The sequence below is a fragment of the Danaus plexippus genome, chromosome 17 (assembly GCF_018135715.1).
Source record: "Danaus plexippus chromosome 17, MEX_DaPlex, whole genome shotgun sequence".
Lineage (NCBI taxonomy): Eukaryota > Metazoa > Arthropoda > Insecta > Lepidoptera > Nymphalidae > Danaus > Danaus plexippus.
In genome coordinates this window covers 8,916,917-8,939,455 of record NC_083548.1, presented here as the reverse complement: position 1 = coordinate 8,939,455, position 22,539 = coordinate 8,916,917, and the positions used below count along the sequence as shown (strand labels likewise).

Below are 22,539 nucleotides of genomic sequence, written 5' to 3'. Positions count from 1 at the left end.
CTTATGGAAATATCTTTGTACCGCTGTATTGCCTGGTTTATGTTTATTGTATACAAAAACCAAGGTAGTTTGTGCGGAATTTCATTTAACATCTGCGACGGACGCGACCGTTTGCTGTCACGATGACAATTAAGAAAATGTTCATGGAATGGAAGCTTCCAGAACTACACGGGCTTCGGTCAGTACTTTGCATGTCGTAGTTTCAGTATGTTTGCGAATAAAATTATTTTCACTGCTGAATTGTGTACGATAAGTAACTTTTAAATAATTATACATATAGGTAACATATAATTCTGTGACAGTGGCTTTTAATGTTGCCTTATTTCTTTGTCATGATTATTAGTTTCCGGTGCGTTCGATATAATCAATATGAAGGAATGTGAAAGTTATACTCGTAACTAGCAGTACCTAATAGAGCAGATATTGTGTTTTTTGTCATACACTATTAGTTATAATTTGAATTTGCTTTACGAAAACTTGTTCATAAATTAATACAATTTTTTAGTGTTTTTGGTAAGAACTTTACAAGTATATCTTAAAGTGGTATTTATATTAATAATATCAACCTATTCATGTTTCTTATAACATGAACCATGTTCAGTCTCATTAACGTCTAATCGTTTATTTCTATCAAAAATATTCTCGTTAATTAACAAACGTGCTCGTCAAAGACATCCGGTGGAGTGTAATGATAATCATATAATATTATGTTTATATATTTTCCATCGTCACACTTTTCATCTCTTAACATCTCGTGTTATGTATTCAAGGTTATATTTTTTCAGCTTCTCTGTGGATGTGACATTACAGGACTTATTGTTGAGACATATTGTTGTTACCAGGCCTAATCTAAGTCATCGCTCTTAAAATTTAATGTAAATTAAATGTATCTATATATTTTGATAGCAAAAAAATATCTTAATCTATGTCCGGCGCGAGTGTGTATATTAAATCATAAATCCGCTCGTAAACGCGATGCTAATTCAATACAAACATACAAATTAACATTTTATTATGAGTAATTGGCTTGTGGTATATAACGAGCCTTTCGATAGTAACTATTTAAATTGGCTTTCTGATTAATTTTCCGTTCAAATTTACGTTTTATTTTTTTAACTAACCTCTAAGGTACCTATGGACCATTTAATTAAACACAATGCTGTGTTTGCTGGTCTTGTTAGCGTCTGTTATTATATATAATTTTGTTTTATGTCACAACTAGTAGCGGCTCGCGGCGCTGTCCGTAATTGTAGGATAATTTCATCAGAACTCAAGAATAATATATCTTAGATGAATGTTCTTATTTGTGGATAAGACGTACTTGTTAGATGCAAGCAATAGTCTGACGAATTGTCCCAATGATTGTCGACTAAATATTCTTTTGTTTTTTTATCGAATTTAGGTTAAACTTATTCCGTCGAAGGCTGGTTGTAACTTTCTCCTCTTTACAACGTCAGGCTTATTATTGCAACACGAACTTTATATTTTTTATGATCAACATCAATTAGTTACGGAACTTCAGCACGGGAATAAAAGAATCGCATAAAAAGTCGTCATTATAGTAGCGGCCGCACTTTCAATTAATCATTATTTTAACGAGCACGCTAAAATTAATCTAATTCCACAGATTATACAACATTTTAAGTAGTTCATGTCAGTAAAAATAATTATTTGTTGGCGATGAGAAGTAAATGTACTCTTTCAACACATGAGATCTCTTCCAAAGTTTAGTCTTAAAACTCTATAGAATAATAAATTCCTGTTTACTAACAAACAAACAGATGAAAAGCATTCTCATCATTATTGTGTTATTTCGACGTAAAGGCCAACGAGGGCGCTTGAGTTCGCCGCGCTATTTGCCTTCTGCGGTCGAATAATAACCAATAATGTTCGCCGAGCGATTGTTCTTTCTTATAAATTTCGTTACGTTTTATTGGTTTTTTTAAACCACAGCTCTCAGATGAGAAGTTAACAGAAGTCATGACGAACACACCTTCTAAGCTATCGTTTTGATTGTAAACTAAACATTATTATATATTAAGCGCAGTACACACAGAAGTGAAATCCGATGGATGATATAACAATGAATGTAAAGGCTAAATCGAAGCCATGCGTCGTCTGTGGAATGGAATCGTTACAAGAAGCGTACAAACCGGTCGGCCTGAACTAGTTTTTAATGCTCCCCCGAGCTCTCGATATGGTCTCACTTGTCCGATGATCGATGATAAGGGACCCTGTATCACAATCATTATATAATAAGAGCTTTCTGAAGTTTAAATTTGTTTGGATTGTTTGGTTGAGATTATAACAAGCTTGTTAATACTTGATTAAGGTTGAAAGTGTAGAACACTGAACAGGAAGTGTTTCCGCTGTTGTTTGTTAAGTGTAAGCTGTCATTTAACAATAATATCTTTTCTTTCAAGGTCAGACCTGAGGCTGTACGCTATACACTCTTTGTATTGTATTTCCAGATACACTATTTATGAAATTCTTAAAAAAATTTAGTATAATTTATTTGAAACAATTCATGAAATGCCTATTAAGTAATTAGAGAGGGAAAAAGTACCTCACTTATTGCAATTATAAATAAACAAGTTGTTGTTTTGTTATCTGGCAATCACGACGAACACACTGAGACCCACTACTCCGAAGTCACGCTAAGGTCGTGTGTGTAACTGTGTCGGTAATGAGCAAGCTTTTTTAAAACCGTACTACGTTTACCGGGAATACTTCGTGTGGATTAAAAAAATCCGAAAAACAAATCGATATTATACATAATTGCTTGCCATGCAGCGTCCAATCGTTTGCCTTGAAAGTTCCTGTTGCCTAAATGAAGGCTGTATGTGTGAGCGCCACAATCATACGAGGCTTATAAATATATTAAAGTGTTTTATGGAGGAGTGAGTATTTATTTGTCCAATTCCTTTTCAGATTATATTAATTGCTGTTATTAAATCATTCCTCGCGTAGCCAGCAGCCGCAGGTGGATACCGGTTCGTCATTTTAATCAACTTACTTGTTTCGTCGCTGTGATATTTTTTATTGTACATTTTTCGTTATTTTAATGTTTCCTCAAAATTTCTATTGAAATTTTGTCAGCGAGAGGTATGAAATGAAACTAATATCTTCAGATTATTTCTCGTATTTTTAAAAACTACATAATCCCGACGTTTCGGTTACTTCGCAGCAACCGTGATCACGGGCAGACGAGATCTGAATTTAAATAAATACTCTCGAAAGTCTTAGACCTCATTTAATACAAGCAAATTAAATCTTAATCATTGTCACTTCAAGTTACAATGGGCGTATTTATGTTTGAAAAAAGTGAACATATCATTGATCATTTATCGGACCGTCGCTTTCAGCTTTAGTCTAGTTCAGTCACAGAACAAAAAAAATCGAAGTACTGCAAAAATATGAAAAGAAGCTAAACATGAAAATATACTTTGATATAAATATATTAGTTCTATGATTCAGCAACAGTTTGTTACGAATGTTTAATGTTCATTAATGTTTATTATACACAACTTGAAAATACGGGTTCATTATATATATCAATTGATTTATTTTCTGATATACAATGGCTTAGCTGCAAAATACAATATATTTTCATACAAAAGATGTTCTATTAAATTATTTTTAGTTTGCAGCACCTCTGTGAGATGTCAGCGTCCAGAGCCTTGTATGATTGATGGAGTCGTCCCGGGCATGGAAGTAAGATCAAATTATCCTCTTATTACAGATACAACCTTCATTTAATATTTTTTCAAACGTGTTTCTCCGCATTTATGTTTAATGACTCCATTGAAGTTGTCGCTTTCGAGTTAAGGTTGCTATATAAATTATAATAATTTAATAATATAATACCGCAAAAGTGAAATAAACAATAAATCAAAGTCAAATAAATTTAATACGAATGTAATATATCAGGAGTTATATTTCTACTCTTGCAATAAAAATTATAAATATGATCGCCCTCAAAAGCCTTATCCAGTTGTTACGGATGTATTCTGAAGTGATTTTTGAATTATTTTGATTTACAACAAAGGGCAACAAATCGTATGTCATAACTCATCATGATTCATCGTGTGAGTAATTAAAAACCTCATGTAATCTCATCGCTCGAGGCTTTCGTGTATCAAATGTATCCACCTGTGAGAGTAATTCATTCCTTTTATTACAGCTACCTTTTGATTTATTTCGCTTATTATTAAAATTCCCTGGCTTTACAAATGTTTATTTCATTATAACAGTTCCGTGTTGTTAATGTCCTTAATATGAAATCATATGATTTTTTAATTAGTTTTTACAGAGGTCATTTTTGTCGTTCAATCACCAAACTGTGTAGTTTCGGTCGAAGGTTCTCTTCCATCCTTGGACCTTATATTTTTCTTATGCATATTTATATTCCAGTAAATTCCATCGCACGTATAATCTACATTCAAAAGCCATACATTTAGTTTTATTGGTTGTAGCGCGTAATGTGTTCCCAGCGGGGCTCCGGCCGGTTAACGTATTAAGTGCTACTTTATAATTGGTTTTACTCACAATTCTGTAAATGGAGGCCACGTTACACATACTGAGGGGTGTTAACGGTGCAGCAGACGACTTATATAGCCGTGCACGCCTTGAGACATGGGTCTAACATCACATATATATAACATATAATTATAGTATACAATACATATATGGAGATTGTATAAATTTTCTTTAACACCGTGTTAAAGATGACGAACAGGAAATTTCAGTATAAAAGACTTCAACGCGCTCGTACATACATATGTATTTACAAAGACTTAAAACTCCCATGTTTTCTTTTTATATGACTTAAATGTTATCGTTTAGACACGATTTTTATTATGATATGGCCAGAAACAGATTTTAAATTAGTATAAATCATAACTTAATGACACTTCGTATCTATTAATAATAAATATTCAACAGAAAGGTGTTTATTACGTGTATGAAAGAAATACACATAAAACATATAGAATTATATATGTATATATATTAAAAGCAGCAAACGCTTTATTGTTATTAGGTAAAGCCAGATGACAGATCAGCCTCATTTAAAACTCAGTTAAGATAACTCATACTGATGATTAATATTAGTGATTGAGCTTACTATGATTATTGCTCGCATTTAAAATATTCGGAGCTATGAGGCTCATTTATTTATATAAAAGATCTTCTTATGAGTACGGAATACAGGTTTATTTTAGGAAGAGTTTAAACTAGATTACAACTGATAATATATCAGTGTGTCCAAAAAAAGCAAATTAACAACATGTATATGTAGTTCCCGAGCTTTATGTGTGTGGTGGTTAGGTTGTGGGTAGCACACAGTAGGTACCTCGTCGGTGTGGTGAGCTTCCCCGGCCCGCAACAGGCTGGCCACTCGACCGGCGTCGCCGCGCGCCGCCGCCTCCAACACCGCTCCTCCCTCGCTCATACGTCACACCATCACTGAACAAACAAACATACACTTGAGACGTTTTTTTTTTATGAACAAAAACACATTCCTGCAACAAAAGTTTATGAGAGACTTCATTTAATAAGTCCTGTCAAGACAAAAAATATATAATTTATAGCAAAAGACAATTAATGAAACAATCTATTTGGTAATGGACTTGTTATAAACAGAGATATAATTAAACCACACTCAAAAACTATTTATTAAAGGTAATAGCAAATATATTGCATTGTCTTCATGATTGCTTTGTCACTGATGACATCTGTCACGAATGTCACATATAAAACGGTCCCACACACGGAATCAACTGTAACAATTAATATATACAAACGTACACACACTTACCGACCAGACAACCGTGAAATATGCATTAGGATAATGTATCAGATATTAGTTTAGAGAAAGAAGGATAAAAGTATCATAGTTTTAAAAGATCCACAGTAAGCGGTATCAGGTCCATTGTGTGTCATTTCATTAATAGTACAATGTCTATAGTGTAAGTTTTCTGCTCTTTATTAGTTCGTGAACTAGCTACAGCTTACTTAGTGGCAACACGTTAACGAAGGCTTCGAAGGCTTAGAAGGCTTAGATCTTCACAAATGAGAGTGAGTCTGAATTATAGAAATAAATTTATAAGAAACCAAAAAGCATTTTATAGGTAACGATCACTCCTACTTTACTACAAAAAAAAACATTACGATTTATTTTAATATACAAGTCGCTTATATACGATGAACGTGAACGGTCACATGTACGTGATATATATAACGTGAATAACGTTATTAATAGAATAGAATCTATCATTGAGAGCGAACGAGGAATGAATTCTGTGGCGCCTTAATTACTTTGTACCTTTTGAATTCGTCTTATTGTTGCTTGATCGCTGATTGTGCTGAATGATGCATATTTATTTTTCAATGAGAAGTTTGTGAGGAGCTATGTACGTGTCGCTGTCCGCTGCCCTCTCGTGTAAAATATACTGAACGGGATTGTGTGAAACTTTCAAATAATATAGCATAGTTATCAGAATCACATTTAGTGAATAACTTATCCCTCGATTCCGTGTGTTTCGCACACAACACATCACAATAGGTGAGTGTAGTGTGAAACATGACACACTATAAATGTCGCTGACGGTTTGTTGACATAGTTCTTAATAAAGCATACAATATTTATATCTATCAGAGCAATATTGAAGATCACGCGATCGAAGAAGCAGAGAAAAATTAGTTAAGGGTGTAAAAATGGTTATGACAAAAATGTATTCTGCTAATGTTACCTATGCTTGCTTCATCTCAGGTTAATTTTGAAATATCGCAAAAATAATAGTATAGAAAAACTGTGTATATTGCAATGGAGCAGTCACAATACTCACCATACTTAAAATATGACATAAAGTATATATCGGCGCAAGCAGCTTCAATGACGGATGCAACATGGAAATAACTGGCATCAATTATTATAACACCTTATTGGTCGTCGTTACTATTGTTAAAAGTAAAACGAAACCAAAGAGAATAGAACTATGTTTGAATTCTGGTTTAAATATGACGTCTGGACGCACGACCGGGGACTGCAGAGTTCAGCGAGTGCGGAGCATAAAGAACCTTCGAGAAATACAAGAACATTTAGAAGAATTGAAGTTTCATTTTAAAATATCTGGAACGCACTGAAACAAGTGACATTAGTGACGTCAGCGAGGCTGGCGTCCTGTCTTTAAAACAATGAATTTATAATAAAATCCGATATATATGATTTGTCTTATTTGACCTCCTAGTTATAGTCACCGCAAGCGCACTCCACGCTATACTGTGACAGTTCTGAAAGACGTTCATACTTATTTGTATTGTATACATATATTATATTATTTGTATTGTATTGAATTAAGAATGAGACCACACTGCGAGCGGTAGCGGAACCGGTATCAGGATTAAATTGATCGTGGGTCGAATAAAAAAATGCATTTAATTATACATCTGCTAAAATAATTGTGAATTAAGCACATTTTATACTTTACAAAATTCCAAGAGACGTTTAAACTTTCACAGATGTAAACGCTACCTCTTTTGACTCGTCATTCCAGCACAAGCCCTGTTTCTGAACAATAAGAAATACCACGCTCCATTAGAGGGGACGGAGCCGAGCCCTTCAGAGTAAGAACAGCTTCCGACGTCTGATGAATAGGAGACGGCGGACATAAGGGATATGACGTCACGCTGGAGAGAACAAGAGACAGGAAGCTGGGTGAAGGAAGGTTCATCTGTTTTATAGCGACATATGGAACTACTGTACTGTGATGAAGAACATTCTTATGATACTGGAATGAGATTCAGGATCGTTCCGAGGACGGCTGCGTGTGAGAATGTGGTAGAAAAACTGATGCCAATACGGTGTGGCATGCGGAGGAAACGTCATGTATGTAAATAGTTTTAGAGAAACACATTATAATATAAACAATGCTCTGTTGATATTACGAAATAAAAGTATCTCTAAAACAAATAAATATTATAACAAAGAAAAGTATGCCCTGGTTTAATAATATAACTTCAGGACTTCGGTTTAATTTAAATAATTTATTTACTATACATTTATATCAGGCGAAGATTTCGCACGAGATACGAGGAACCTGAGTGAATGTCTCTATACATATAAACAAGATCGGCTCATTAACATATCTTTATGCAAATATCATTTAAACCAATTAGGATTTTCATTTTAAATATAATGAATGGATCTCTCTGGACTGGTTAATGATGATATAAAAATTGTTAATCTCGGTTTGACTAAATAATTAAAGTGAAATAAGTTTAAATTTTACGTCTTTATAATAAAATAAATTTGTTGAAATGAGGAAAGAAAATGAGCATATGTAAGTTTGGTTCTAAAGGAAGCTGATTACGTTATAGTATAAATACCTTTGTTATAATTGAGAGCGATTTAGACAAACTTCCTATTTACTATTGCTTTAGATATTAAGTTTTTATTTTTGGTGAACGATATCTCGTAATTATATGCATGATATGATGATCTCACGAATTTTTTAAATAATTTAGTTTTGTCATAAATATGCGTATAAATTTAAAAAAAATAATTATTTTTAATTCTTTTCATTTTTGTATTTCCAAACCGACAACTTTACAGATGTTTGTCGTAAACTAGTTCTGTTTGGAATGGTAAATGAATTGTAGGCATTACAAACGAACGTTTAAATCCATTTAATTCAATAGAGCCTTAATATATGAAAGCCCCGGACGTAATATCAATGGTAATTGCAGGTTTATCCATAGAATATAAATCCTGTACTATTTATCTAACTGTGATTCAACCTCACATTCCTTGAGAATTAAATACATTAGTTTACAACATTTCATATCAATATTTAAACTAATTAACAGATCAGTTTAAGGCGGAGTCTGCACTATGTGACGTCGAACACGCTGTATAGAGTGATAGAGATATCTTCTCTTGTTTAATAGCACTTTACTTAGATGGCCGTACGCTTAATCTTTAGTAGCTATTTTCTAAAAATATCCAAGATCAAGCTCAGTAACGAGACGCCATTAGAGGTAAATCGCGATGCCTTATACGTTACACGCCTGGAAGAGATATTTGTAAGGGAAATATAGTGACTTATATTAAATGTATTGTGATATATAACACAGCATACGGTGTCAGAGATAGTCCGACTTATACATGTACATACACACGAATCTGCAACTTGTATGTATGTCTGTGTGTCATTAGTCGTTCCCAATAATGTGGTCGGCCCGCTCTATACAGATCTTTAACTTTCCCAGCTCATATTTGTACAACAGTCCGAGTAGTGCCGTCTTTGTTGTACAACATGAGAATGAAGGAGATAGCTGACAATACAATACGAACTACTTCCTTAGAGAACCTTTTAATTACTTTATCAAATCTAGTTTTTTTTTAATTTAAATAAAAAAACAAGATAAATGGGAAGATTTTCATTCTTCTTAATAATAATGTCTTTAATACTGAACATACATATTTCTTTATAATTTTAATAGTGAGTTACTAAATAACTCGTTAAAAATGCAAATTTAACTTTTTAATGAAAATAAAATCTTCGGCATTAATCAAAGAGCATTAAAAACTCATTTACACATATATGTAGTCACATTAGAAAAATTACAACACCTTTGTTTCCGTCACAGTCAAGTAAAACGTAAGACCCGTTTTAATTCACGCGTTGTACGTATTATATATAAAAAATATATTTCGAGAATAACAAATGTCACGACATATAGCAAACGTATAATATATATAATACGGAATGTGACATTTACGATGCCGTTTCGTCTGAATTGAGAAATCCCGCCAACTATTTATCGTACAAATGAATAAATCTTACTATACAAGTTGACAGATTAATATATATGTGTATATATATATATATACACATATATATTAATCTGTCAACTTAATCTGTCAACTGTATATATATATATATATGTGAAAGCGGGGGAATCCTCGTGGAACCTTGGCCAAGACCCTAGTCCTTTAAAAGGCTTTCGAGTCTGGGCGTTAAGTACCGATGACGATGGACAGGCTTCCATTTTGAAGCAAAGATAGTCTTTACTCAAAATGATACTTGTTTATTGCTAACAAATTCTTACAATGAATGTTAAGAATTGTATAGCGGAGATTCTACCACTGTGGCTCCTAAGAACGACCAATGTAGAATGGATTATTCAGTACGATTATGCTTTGACTTTTATATGGTAAATTCTATATTACAATTGTGGGTACTTGGAAAAAACTAATCACCTGATGTATTAATAAAGTTATTAACATCGGTGAAGTGAGTAATTTGAAAACAATTATAATGAACGAATACACGAAAAAGAATATTTTCGATACGAGAAGGCTGTCGGCGCGACACGGCCATACTGACGGTTGGTGCGTGCTCAGCGCCAACGTCTAGTTCTCATAATATATTGTGACTTCGAAATCAAATCGAAAATCTAAAGTAATTTCTAGAAATATTCAGATGTAAGGATGCGACTAGAATTTTGGAGACGTCTATATGTGCATACACTCCACGTATCTTACCATCGGTTTGTAGAATTTTGTAGATGTGATGTGCATACACTACACGTGTCATGCCATCGGTTTGTAGAATTTTGTAGATGTGATGTGCATACACTACACGTGTCATGCCATCGTTTTGTAGAAGTTTGTAGATTCAGATGCGCATATCCTGTACGTGTCAGAGAACCTGTAAAGTTTTGGAGAATTTGGTAGATGTTGTTTCAGTTGGTATTCGTAAGCTTGTTGTCATCAAACTCATCAATCTGCGACACTGCCATCCGTTCGTGTGGGTTAGTTGCTTTTAGCAATTTTTTGTGGTTTTCCTCTTCCTGTAACATGCTTAGAAAAATAACGGTTATTATTAAATCTCTTAGGGTTCGCCAAGACCTAGGTCTTATGTTATATTCCCATCTATGTTTATAAAATTTAGATATTCTAATGGAGCAGTGATGATAATGGAGCAATGATGACGTCGTGTCAGTAAAGTTAATGGAGAAATGCTAATTTTTTATGACTTGTAAAATGTTAACGTTAGCTAAAGTCCAATGCAATATGCCATTCAGAAGTTACCAATTTCTTGATCAACACGAAACAATTTTTCAAGATGGATTGAAGCACTTTACTGATCTATTTGCTCGGCTAATACCTGGCTATACGGAGTAAATACTAATTCCAAAACGATCACAGAAAGTTTTAACCTCCCCTAACAACTCACTACCCCTGTCAACGATTATATTTCTTTTGGTATACCAAGTTTACTAGCAACGTACACGCGGACGACTTCAAATGCCGAAGAGTGATTTGGTATGGGAAGCAATCTGAATTGTCTTGATACTGACAAACTTAAACATTTTCATCTATATTATGACCCGAGGGTAATTCACCAGTGATTCTTTAAAATGGACAAGATTCGGACCGAAGTCAGCATTCTGTAGTCTATCACATTTCTTATATTCAACACCAAAATCAAAATTATGAAGGAAATCTCACCAACGGTGAATACGTGAAAGAAGAACTCGTTTGTACTTAGATGCTTTCAAGGAGTCAAAGTCTTGTTAATGATTTGAATTATCAACTATAAAAGAAAGAGTGAATATCTTTAATGACGAAGACCACTACGCGAGTTTAAAGCTCATACAAATGGTATCCGTTTTCAGCATCAGTAGTTCGTATTCTCCTATAATCGACAGCATGCTGTCTTTTGTTTTAGGACTTGAATGAGTACTGCCCTATAACCAAGAGACCTTGCCTCGACATATGTTTCTATAGAAGCGTTTTCTTGAAATATGGGGAGAACAGGCTCAGCTGTTAGGAATTATATTATCATATTACGAGTCATCTCTTGTTCGTGAATCGAATTCCAATTTTACTTTTCTTGGTTAAGGCGTTATGATGTATACAGAAATTGGGAATAAACTTTCTAAAACTCCCTGCAAGACCGTTGAATTGTATTTCTTGGTTAATGGTTCTGAAAATAGGGAGATTTTATAGAATTTTTTACTTTTTGTCAGCCGGGACGCACTTTTCCCTTTGAAATTAAGTTACAGAGATATTCAACATACTTTTTTGAAGAAAGAGCACTCAATATTATTCGAAAAACTACCGAAGCCACCGACGAACATATGTCCAAAAAGAGCAAGCAGATGATTTATTTGCGTCTAAGGTATTAAGTATTATTTATTACGTCTATAAGTCTGAATCAACATTTATGAATGACTACGTTGAAGTTTTTAAATGGATCATGTTTAAGAACGAAACCAATACCAGCCCCATATGTAACAATATCGGTGAGGCCGTTTTTCTCTAAAAATTTGTTCCCAAGAACATCTCAACGGAAAGTTCATGAGCTGACAAGACAAATAAACTGATTAAAGTATTATCCGAAAGGAATATGACCAGAACCGAACCGACTCCATCTAGTTCGTTAGTAAATGACGACCAAGGATTTTTTTTTTTTTTTTAAAGATGCTCTAATAACGGCACAACCAGTACCACTATCAAAAAGGGCAATAACAGATAAATTTTGAACTTATTTTACCATAGTGGTGAATGTAGGACTGCTATGTTCACTTATTGCTAGGAAATATCTTTAGTGATTGACATTACTGTTGCAGTAGCATCCTAAGGGTGACGTTGTTTGCATCTATAGCAAAATAAGCCCGATCCGATGATAAAATGATAAGATCTAATAATAGTTTGAAGTGAAATGGGTGGTTCCTTGTGATAACCATCGTTAACTCGACTTTTTAATCTTGCAGTGGCAGCTACAAAAATCAGTTTAGGTACGGAATGAGTACTTACGTTCATAATTCTATGCTTAATTTTTGTCACCTGTATTTTCAATAGCAGCTTCCAGAAACGGCATTTTTTTTTTTACTTAATTTGTCGTTGGTAACTCTTCGCCATATGTTTTCGAACTTCTTGAAGAAAGGAAGTTACTTTCATTCGAACTTCCTACTTGTTCAAAGATTCTGGTTTCTCAATAGGAAACAAGATGCCCCATGTCTTGTCTTCATCTCAAAAATTGTGGTGCAACGGTTCTTGAGTCTTCAAAAACGTGCAGAGTTGTATGTTGAACCAGGCGATTTCATGTAGACGATCCGGCGGTTAAAAGTGTGGCGTAAGACATCCCACTTCTGATGTGAGAGCGGGGGAATCCTCGTGGAACCTTGGCCAAGACCCTAGTCCTTTAAAAGGCTTTCGAGTCTGGGCGTTAAGTACCGATGACGATGGACAGGCTTCCATTTTGAAGCAAAGATAGTCTTTACTCAAAATGATACTTGTTTATTGCTAACAAATTCTTACAATGAATGTCAAGAATTGTATAGCGGAGATTCTACCACTGTGGCTCCTAAGAGCGACCAATGTAGAATGGATTCAGTACGATTATGCTTTGACTTTTTATATGGTAAATTCTATATTACAATTATGGGTACTTGGAAAAAACTAATCACCTGATGTATTAATAAAGTTATTAACATCGGTGAAGTGAGTAATTTGAAAACAATTATAATGAACGAATACACGAAAAGGAATATTTTCGATACGAGAAGGCTGTCGGCGCGACATATATATTGTCTAATTTTTAACATAACTGATATTATATTTAAGTTAAGGGTATTTTTAATTAGTGTTATAGAGTTTCATGTTTGTTTAATTTGTATAATGATTAGATCACACTTTGAACGCTGCATGTGTACCGTAAGTTCGCACGCATTCCACACGGAGCGTTAACTAGTTTTTCATTCATAAATCTTTACACATCTTTCAATGGGAAACAGGAAACGATGCGTATGTAGTGTCATGCTGCACACTAGTGCTAAGCGCACGTATTTTTTCATATAGTGACAAGAATCTAATCAAGAACGAGAAGCTTTCGATATGAATATTGCTGTTCACTTTGAATGTATATGAGTATTAATAAGAACTACAAAAAGTCCACGGACTACACATCACTTTAAAGACTTAAGTATTAAAAAAACGAAACAATACCGACTTAAAAGTTAAAACCATCCCTCGTCAATGTCAGCGAAATAAAGCCTTCATGGATAAATGAACTCTAAAATATAAATTACTAAGATCTAAATTACTTTGATATGAAATAGGCAACATTACGAGTCATTCAGTGGAGAGGTGTAATTGAAACACCGGCTCGCATTAATGGAATGACTTTAGCCTGAACTATCCGCCGGTCCCCATGACACTGTTTATACACACATATATATATGTTTAATAACTAAAGGCCTAATAAAACAGTCTCATATGAAAAGTTATTTTTTTTCAAGCAGTAGTGAAAAGAAGATCAAGAAATTTCATGAAACTTCGTGATATATATTTTTTTAAATTGTGACATAATATTGCTTCTGAGATCTATTTTCAAAATTCATTGATTGAAACAATGAGCTTTATTAAAAAGTTCGGTCGTATAAATTCAATACTCTCACAAAGCTAATAGGTTGGAGAGAGAGTGGAGCTTGAACAGTGGAGGTGAGCGTTTAACGCGCGTTAGATAGCGGCCCCTTAAACCTACACCTGGGTCGCAAGTCCCAGGCACTGTTGAAGCTCCTCTGCCTGCAACTATGGACCCGCCACCCGCACGGTGAATCCATGGAATGATAAGAAGTTTCTTCTCTAATTTATGTTGTATATCTTAAGTTATGGATCAGATTTATTGTCCGATTGCTTTGCTATCACAATAATCATATACAAGATTTGAATTTAATACTGACACAATATTCTACACTGTATAATCCATATAACAGTTTGCCTTAACTTTAACTGGTCACATATTCTCGGTCACACTATATACATTTTATCTATTTACTGTAACAACCAACATTGTTACTGAATAAGCAATAGACTGTGCGGCGGTCTGTAGGCACTGATAGCTAATAGATAATATACTTTTATTTATGATAGCCTTATATGTTTGAAACAATCTAGATCTGTATAAGGCATCGTTTAGACTATTTTGTTTATATAAGGCTCTGGTCAGTTCTGTTCCATTAGAAATCTATTGTCGGTAATTGTGAGTTATTATTTTGGTATAATAAAAAATCTTTGACAGAAATATCCTTCTTCCAAAGCCCTGGAATCCTGATGTAAATTTTAAAGATAAATGTGGAAAATACTTATCACATCAATCGATTGCTCCTGTATAGTGCTCAGATAAAGATTCTCTAGATGGTACTAAAATTTATGTACAATTATTATTTTATTAAAAAGGCATGAGAAAAAGAGGTCATAGGTTTAGGGAGAAAGAGTGAGATGGAGAAAAGAGGTCATTAAGAGACTGTGTTTAGTAATCAAAGCAGAATTTAGCTAAAAAACTTAATGGTCTAAGCTAAAGCTATGAGAACATTTTGTTAATTTAAATTCCAAGGTGTCATCAATAGTTAACATCGTTAAGCCATGTCCACTCGAGCCTGATAGCTAAAGCCGTTACATAATACACATTGTCTTGACCTCTGGAAATTCTGGTTATGTTCTCATTCCTGTCGCTGATTATTAAAACCCTCCTTGAATGATTTTCATTTGCTCATTAATGTTTTAGCCATGACCTCATTCCGCCAAGGCATCTCGGTTCCTATGACCAGCTGATCACTTCGTTCTAAGAGCCCTTCACTACATTACGTCTAGCTTAAATGCCGAAGACACATTAGTCTCATCAGCAATTATCAATTAATGATGTTCCCAACCGAATCTCACTCTTGTCTGATGATTGTAGTATAAATATTAATCTGTCAAAGCTCAAGAGATAACACTTTGTAGTTGATAAATTACAAATTTATAAAACTTTATTAAAGCTGTTTGTCTAAAGTGATAATTAAGGCAATATTTTGTATTTGTTATACATTTCAAGTATTCTTTATTTATAACCATGATAATGTTAATTAGATCTAAGACTTTCGCGAGTATTCATTAAATAAAACTAATATTTTCGGATTACTAACCGGACAGACAGACATGTTTATCTCGTCTGCCCGTGATCGCGGTTGCTGCAAAGGCAGGGAGAATGTAGGTTTAAAGTAATAAGAAACGCGTAGTGCGTCCAAAAATATTAGTTTTATTAAATGATAATGTTAGTTGTAAAAGGAAGTTGCGGCAATAGCTTTATATTATATTGATGACCTTACTTCTATCTCCTTACGAATACTTCTATATCCTTAGCTATTTTGAAGTTCACTTTGTAACTTCAAGAAGTATATATATCACAATAAACAAGAATATTTTCTTAACAATTATAATAAATTTCGTAACAACTACGACAAACGTCAATTAAAAAGTAAGAGGTACGCAATCAAGATATCGAAAGACATTTTAACACCGGTATTCCCTTTCGCTTATATTATTATTGGTACGGTTATTTTATTACATTTACGGTTAAAAATATTGGTATATTTTGTACAAGCTTTATATAAACTGATATTAAATACTTTAATACCTTTCAATCTTATTTAAACCTTTAATTATAAGTCGACGTGGAATGCACACAAGTGAGTACTGATATTTTTTGTTGATATTCTTTTACACGTAAGAATGCCAGTTTTAAAAACCTTCAAGTTAAGATTAATAGTTGTAATTTTTTCTACTATGATACTCGTATTATATGTGCAGTAAGCCAGTAAGCTGTAAGTCGATCAAGCCTTAAAATATCTCAAAATGTTTCGGGGCGGGTTCCAAATGTAACTTGATTTATCAAGGGTCATTTGAATAATTGAATACGCGTGAAATTAAGGCTTTTGTGATTTATATTATACTTAATTAGAGAATCACTGAGTGGCTTTAACAGATTGAGTCATTATAATAACACCTATGTATGTATGTCTTAATTATTTTTTTAAGTTTTTATGTGATAACACAAATTGAAATAAGGTTTTATATCACATTTAATTAACTTCACGGAGAAGGTTTAACTGATACGTGTCGAGATAGGTTTATGTTTGTGAAATGAAAGTCAACGCATCTCTCTACAAGTCGGATAACATTTGTTTTGATAAATTTAATTGTTCATGATGATGATGATAAGAATGGGAACTACAACCGCGGCGTCTCTTTGTCCTTCTCCTACTATCCGTCGCAGGTTAATTTTAACTGAAAGTGTTACAAAACATTACTTGCTGAGTTCGCGGGATCGTATAATTAATTCTTATTTTCAGAAAACCTTTTAATTCTTACTTAATTTCATCTGTTCTTTAATAAATACGTTTTTAGAATAAAATTGTTTTAGGCCTTTATAAACAAATTAATCTAGTTATTTTATTTTACATAAAAAAAAATAATGAAACAGGAAATAACATACGAGTATACTCCACGCTGTTTGTATAGTGTCATAGTAAATAAAATGTAAAATATATCGCAGGTGATCGTAGAAGTAGCAGCTGTGTTTGTTAATTCAATAACAAATGTTGAGGTTTTTCTATGAAGACTTAAAAATAGTATCAACTAAACTAATATACAAATATGAAATATTAAATACTCTATTATTTTATAGCGTTAATTGACATTTTGGCATTATCAAAACATAACAAATCTCGGCTACATATCCTATAGCAATATTTTAAACGACAAATGAGATTTGAAACCGTGAGTGATTTTACATATGAATGTGATATCTGTCTAAATTCAGTTATACGCTTTGCCAATACTCTTGACGCGTAGACGTTAGAGTATTAAATAACCACAATAGTCAAATACTTTTCAAATTACTCCAACAGTTTACTGCAACTCATCTGTGCTAGCACACGTTGTGTTATTTAAGAAGGATAATTTTTTTACAAAAATTGTGAAAATAATTTGACAATATACTAATAATTATAATAATTCATTGTCTGTTTGTAATTATAAACGACAGCGTGTCTCTAAACACATATTACAGTATATAAAATGCAATAATGACGACGCGATAAAAAAAAATCTGTCCGTCTGTTTGTTTCGGTTAATCTGGAGAAGCTCTCGTTTGATTTTGATGGGAATTTAAAGCGGGGGTAAGTAAAGCAATAAAGAGTACCTTAATAGAATTATTTAACCGACTTTAAAAAGGAGGAGGTTCTGAATTTGAATTCATATTTGTTACGCTATTAAGTACTCCTTCAATTACTGTCCTATTTTCCGAATTATATTTTTATCGGTAGTGCAAAGTCCTGAGGTAGTTTCATTATAGTCAGGATCTCATGCTTTGATCTTAGACAAATCAAATGAAACCTCATAAAGGTTATATCGCCTATCTCAAAGGAGGTCCGATATATGTGTAAAGCCGCAGGTAACGTCTTATGTATAAATAAAATGAAAGAAGTCTACAAATGTGTCTGCCCTATCGCAAAAGTATGAGATTATTTATTGAACAGTCGATCGATATAAAAATGTATTCTCTTATCTTCATAAAGTCGGGCGCAGTCGCGGGTATTAGCTAGATTTAAAACTATAAGCAGACATAGTCCTAGGAATTGATCAACTGATGATGATTCTATCTTGGATGAATCTGATGATTAAATCCAACCGATCTCGGCCTTCACCATCTAAAGGCTGAACTGATAGCCATGATTTACAATATTATTGATAATATTGTTGACGAAAACGAAACTTATTTGAAAGCTACAGACAAAATTATGTTCCATATCCAAGGTTTGTCCGTTTGTTCGCGTGCAAAAAATTTGAGAAAACTAACAAGTTGTTACTTACAAATGTCTTTTTTTCATATATTTTATTCCATTACAGTTAACGGAAAACTGTCGTCGATAAAACACTCATTTTGGCTTTTTACGCTCGGAATATAAATAAAAAAAAATATTCAGTGTAATCATTTTTTAGTAGCAGTATGACTTCTATAAGTTTTCCATTAAAAATCTATGTTAATACAATAGTATGAAATGATTTATGAATGTAAAACTCCGGTTATAGAGTGACGATAGGGACTTTGGTAAGCGCATAGACAACAGTCGTGTTCTTCCAACAGCGCCCCGGGGCAACATTTAGCTCTAGCTGTTACACCAGTTACAGGTATTTTATAATGATATATGTATTGTATAGAATTATATTTTAAACGGAAATTATATATAGAAATATATTTAAATCGTTTCATTTGCAACAATTATGTCTAGTTATATTATGAAGTGAATAATTTTCAAATTAATTCTATTTGATGAAATTGATTAATAATCTTACTCCACAAAATGACATGGGATTTTAAACTTTATCGTCGTTGATTGGAGGTCATTTTAACGTGTTTCCTACTTGTGTTAATTTCAGGTTAAGAAATTTATTAAGAGACGCATAAAAAGCGGACCGAGTCGATGAACTGATTGTAAGCGTATATAGTATGAAGAATGAACTGTCTGGAACTACCCACATACACCGTGAGGACGGAAAAATACTTAGTAGTCCGAGTGTATGAGGAAGTGAATGACCAACATTTAAAGTAAAAACTAGTAAAAAATATCTTTTGTCTGTGACTTCGCCTGTACGTGGCTTCATACATAACACAGCTGTCAAGTCCTGATTGGACGGGAATTACGCGAAATTTTAAGATCAATTATACCCTGTATTTCATTATGTGTCTAAGTCTGGAAATTGATTCAGTAGATTTTGTAGGAAGAACCCTAAAATATAGAAACCTCCATCAATAAAACCTTACAAATATTCGCAGTTATAGAATAAATAAGAAATAGTAGGAACTAGGATTTAGTAACATATAACACGTTAGGTTTTCCGATACTAGAAAATCATTTTCAGTTTGAGACAGATATTTTGTAAAAAAATGACTGACGTTATTAGAGATTTAGATAAACGTTTTTCTAAGTTTAATTAAACAGTTAGTCAGCTATTTAGATATAATTTTGTTGTCAAATTAAAAAATGTCACTGAAATTTATTATGTTGTACTAAAAAATAGTTCTTTAATATTAAGATTGAGTTATTCTAAATATCGTATCTTGTTTAGGAGGAGTAGAATATACTTTGTTTTTTCCATAGAAGGACAGATCGCATAATATATTATGGTAATGTACTGTACACATTAATTCTGAATACGTCATTTTTACGTTTCAGACACCTTCCCACACTATACAAACACGAACACAAAGGAATATCGACTACATATACAATTGTCCAGGGTTCAATCTTGATTGCATCTATATGAAAGTACAGATGTTTTTTAAACTTAAGTATTGAGATAAAAAGAACAGCTCACATATTATCATCTTGATATGTTTTATAGTTAACTTCGACGTTTCCATGTAAATATATATCTGAATAAGGCTTTATTGGAAACATACATCATGTGTGTTGTTCCAAGGTGTTTTATTTTCGTGTGGGTGTCGGATACCCGCGGTTGGCATTCCAGTTTATGTCAAAACCACGATAGAACCTTCGTCATATCATGTAGCATGACAATCTCGTGCAATTTTTTCGACCTCTCGAGGAAGATCTTATCGTTCATGAGATAAAAATATCCAGGATGCTGTGACAAGATTTAGATCTACATCTTGAGAACAGATCCCATGGAACTCAATTGGATTAAACCGATTCCTGAATACGCTAACTATAACATTTAGTTTCGGTACGTTAAATTAATTTTATTGATATATTTTTCGTTGAAATAAAAAAAGGCTTTTAAATTATTATATTGTATGTAATAAATTGAATTATTATATTATAACTCTTCTACTAAAATTGTCTATAGTATATACATATATATTATCAGAGGCTGAAATATAAATATTTATATGAAAACAAAAAATCTCCAAAAGTCTTTTTGCGTGAGGGTCGCGTTGAGGATTTTGCAAAAGTGAATTCAGTACGCTTAGTCTAAGTTTCCACAGTTACACTACATACAGATCCTTGATAGTGTCTCATTTATAAACCATCACATTTTACAGTGTTAAAGTGGAATGTGATACGGGAAACGCTGCGTATGAAGTGTGATAATGGAAACTTGTACTAAGCACACTGACATTACTAATAGAAGTTTTATAACTTTGTAAGTTCATTAAAGGCAGTGATTATATCAGTTGGGATTTTAAAGTCCGTGATATAATTAAATAACAGTAATATACTATAAATTAAAAGGAACCTTGTCTGTTCAAATATTTAAAAAAGTCTTATTAGTGTTGTGTATTGGATCAGATTTAGTTAACCATATATAATATATAACAAATACCTGTTGAACGTCCAATAATATCACAACTCCGTTATCCTGACACTACACACGACACTATCAATCATTTCATTCACATCTTAAACACTTCATACACTTGTAGACAGGTTGGTTAAACTTTTTATTCGAACACAACCTCCCTCACTGTTCGTTCGAAGTCGACTGCCGCTTCGTCGCACCTGATCTCCCCGTCCTTCACTGACACATCATTTTCCGATACATCTGAAAGAGATGGAAAATAAAATGGTAATTTTTTTTGGCTTCAAAAAAACTTGCTCAGCTCAGTACTGCTGTTATCGAATGTTAGTGAGTCGTTACTTTCATTATGTACTTGTGACATAATCACATCATATGTTATAAGAGAGATAAATTTTGTATTTGTTAGTTGTCACACTTAAAATTCATTGATCGACAAAAACTATCGATATTATATTATAATTAGGGAACGATAACGCTACAAACCCTAGGCATCTATAGCTCACAAGTTTCTAGAACGGTAGAGGCTAAGATCTGTGTGAAGAACAGTCGAAACAGCGGGAAAGTCACGGATAAGATCTTGTATGTAACAAGTAAATTTACTGGGAGGATTGAATACATGAACAATAGTTTTGATTTACATTTTTAAGGCTCTTCGTCGCATCTTATATTAATATATTGGAGCTATTTACAACACATTATGCACATATACATTTTCATTAAAAAACTGCACTCTTTCTGGAATTTTAAGGGTTAAAATATGCAGATGAAATAAAAAACAAGTGAATAGTAAAGGGAGCAGTTAAGTTTTTCATTCTGTCCTGGCTCCGACAATGAAGACAAGCATTTTAATTGGATATTATAAAAGTCAAGTTATTGTCACAGCTCCGACGCCGCGCTGGTGAACGAAGTAAAAAGACATGGTGGCAAACAACATTATAGGTTTTTAGATCAAATAAAAGACTTTGTTGAGACATTTTATCATTATCATAGTAAATAAACATTTGCTGAAACGACACAAAAAAAAAACAATCGAGATACTCGTTCCAGTGAATGAACCGTGAACGGGTGAGGTGGGAACGAAGGAGTGAGGGGTCGTTAAAACATTCATTAGAAGTACGAACTGTCGCATATAATATATGAAAAGAAAGATTCTGACTTACATGTAACATATAGAATAGAATGTAAGTGAAGCAAACGACCCGAGAGTTACTCAAGAGTGCAAGCAAAATTATAATGGCATTTAATGTTTAAAAGGAAAACTTTGTTGTTATCTAGATTGGAAACAAATTGTTTTGTAATGAGATCTAAGATTTTTTGCGAGTTTTATTCGTTTAAAAAAACTAATATTTTTCGGATATACTACGCGGATTTTATTATTA

At 33.2% G+C, this 22,539-nt stretch overlaps 1 protein-coding gene across 2 annotated transcripts in view; it reads right to left on the bottom strand.

Annotated features, from left to right (window-relative positions):
* Positions 1–22,539, bottom strand: part of LOC116771254 (uncharacterized) — an 80,748-nt gene that overhangs the window by 6,009 nt on the left and 52,200 nt on the right. For both annotated transcript variants that reach the window (XM_032663056.2, XM_032663055.2), the window contains exons 2-3: positions 21,185–21,403; positions 5,354–5,466 (exon numbers count right to left, since the gene is read on the bottom strand). In XM_032663056.2, coding sequence (XP_032518947.2) covers positions 5,354–5,452 — 99 coding nt within the window. In that variant the 5' untranslated portion in view covers positions 5,453–5,466; positions 21,185–21,403. The remainder of the gene's footprint in view (positions 1–5,353; positions 5,467–21,184; positions 21,404–22,539) is intronic.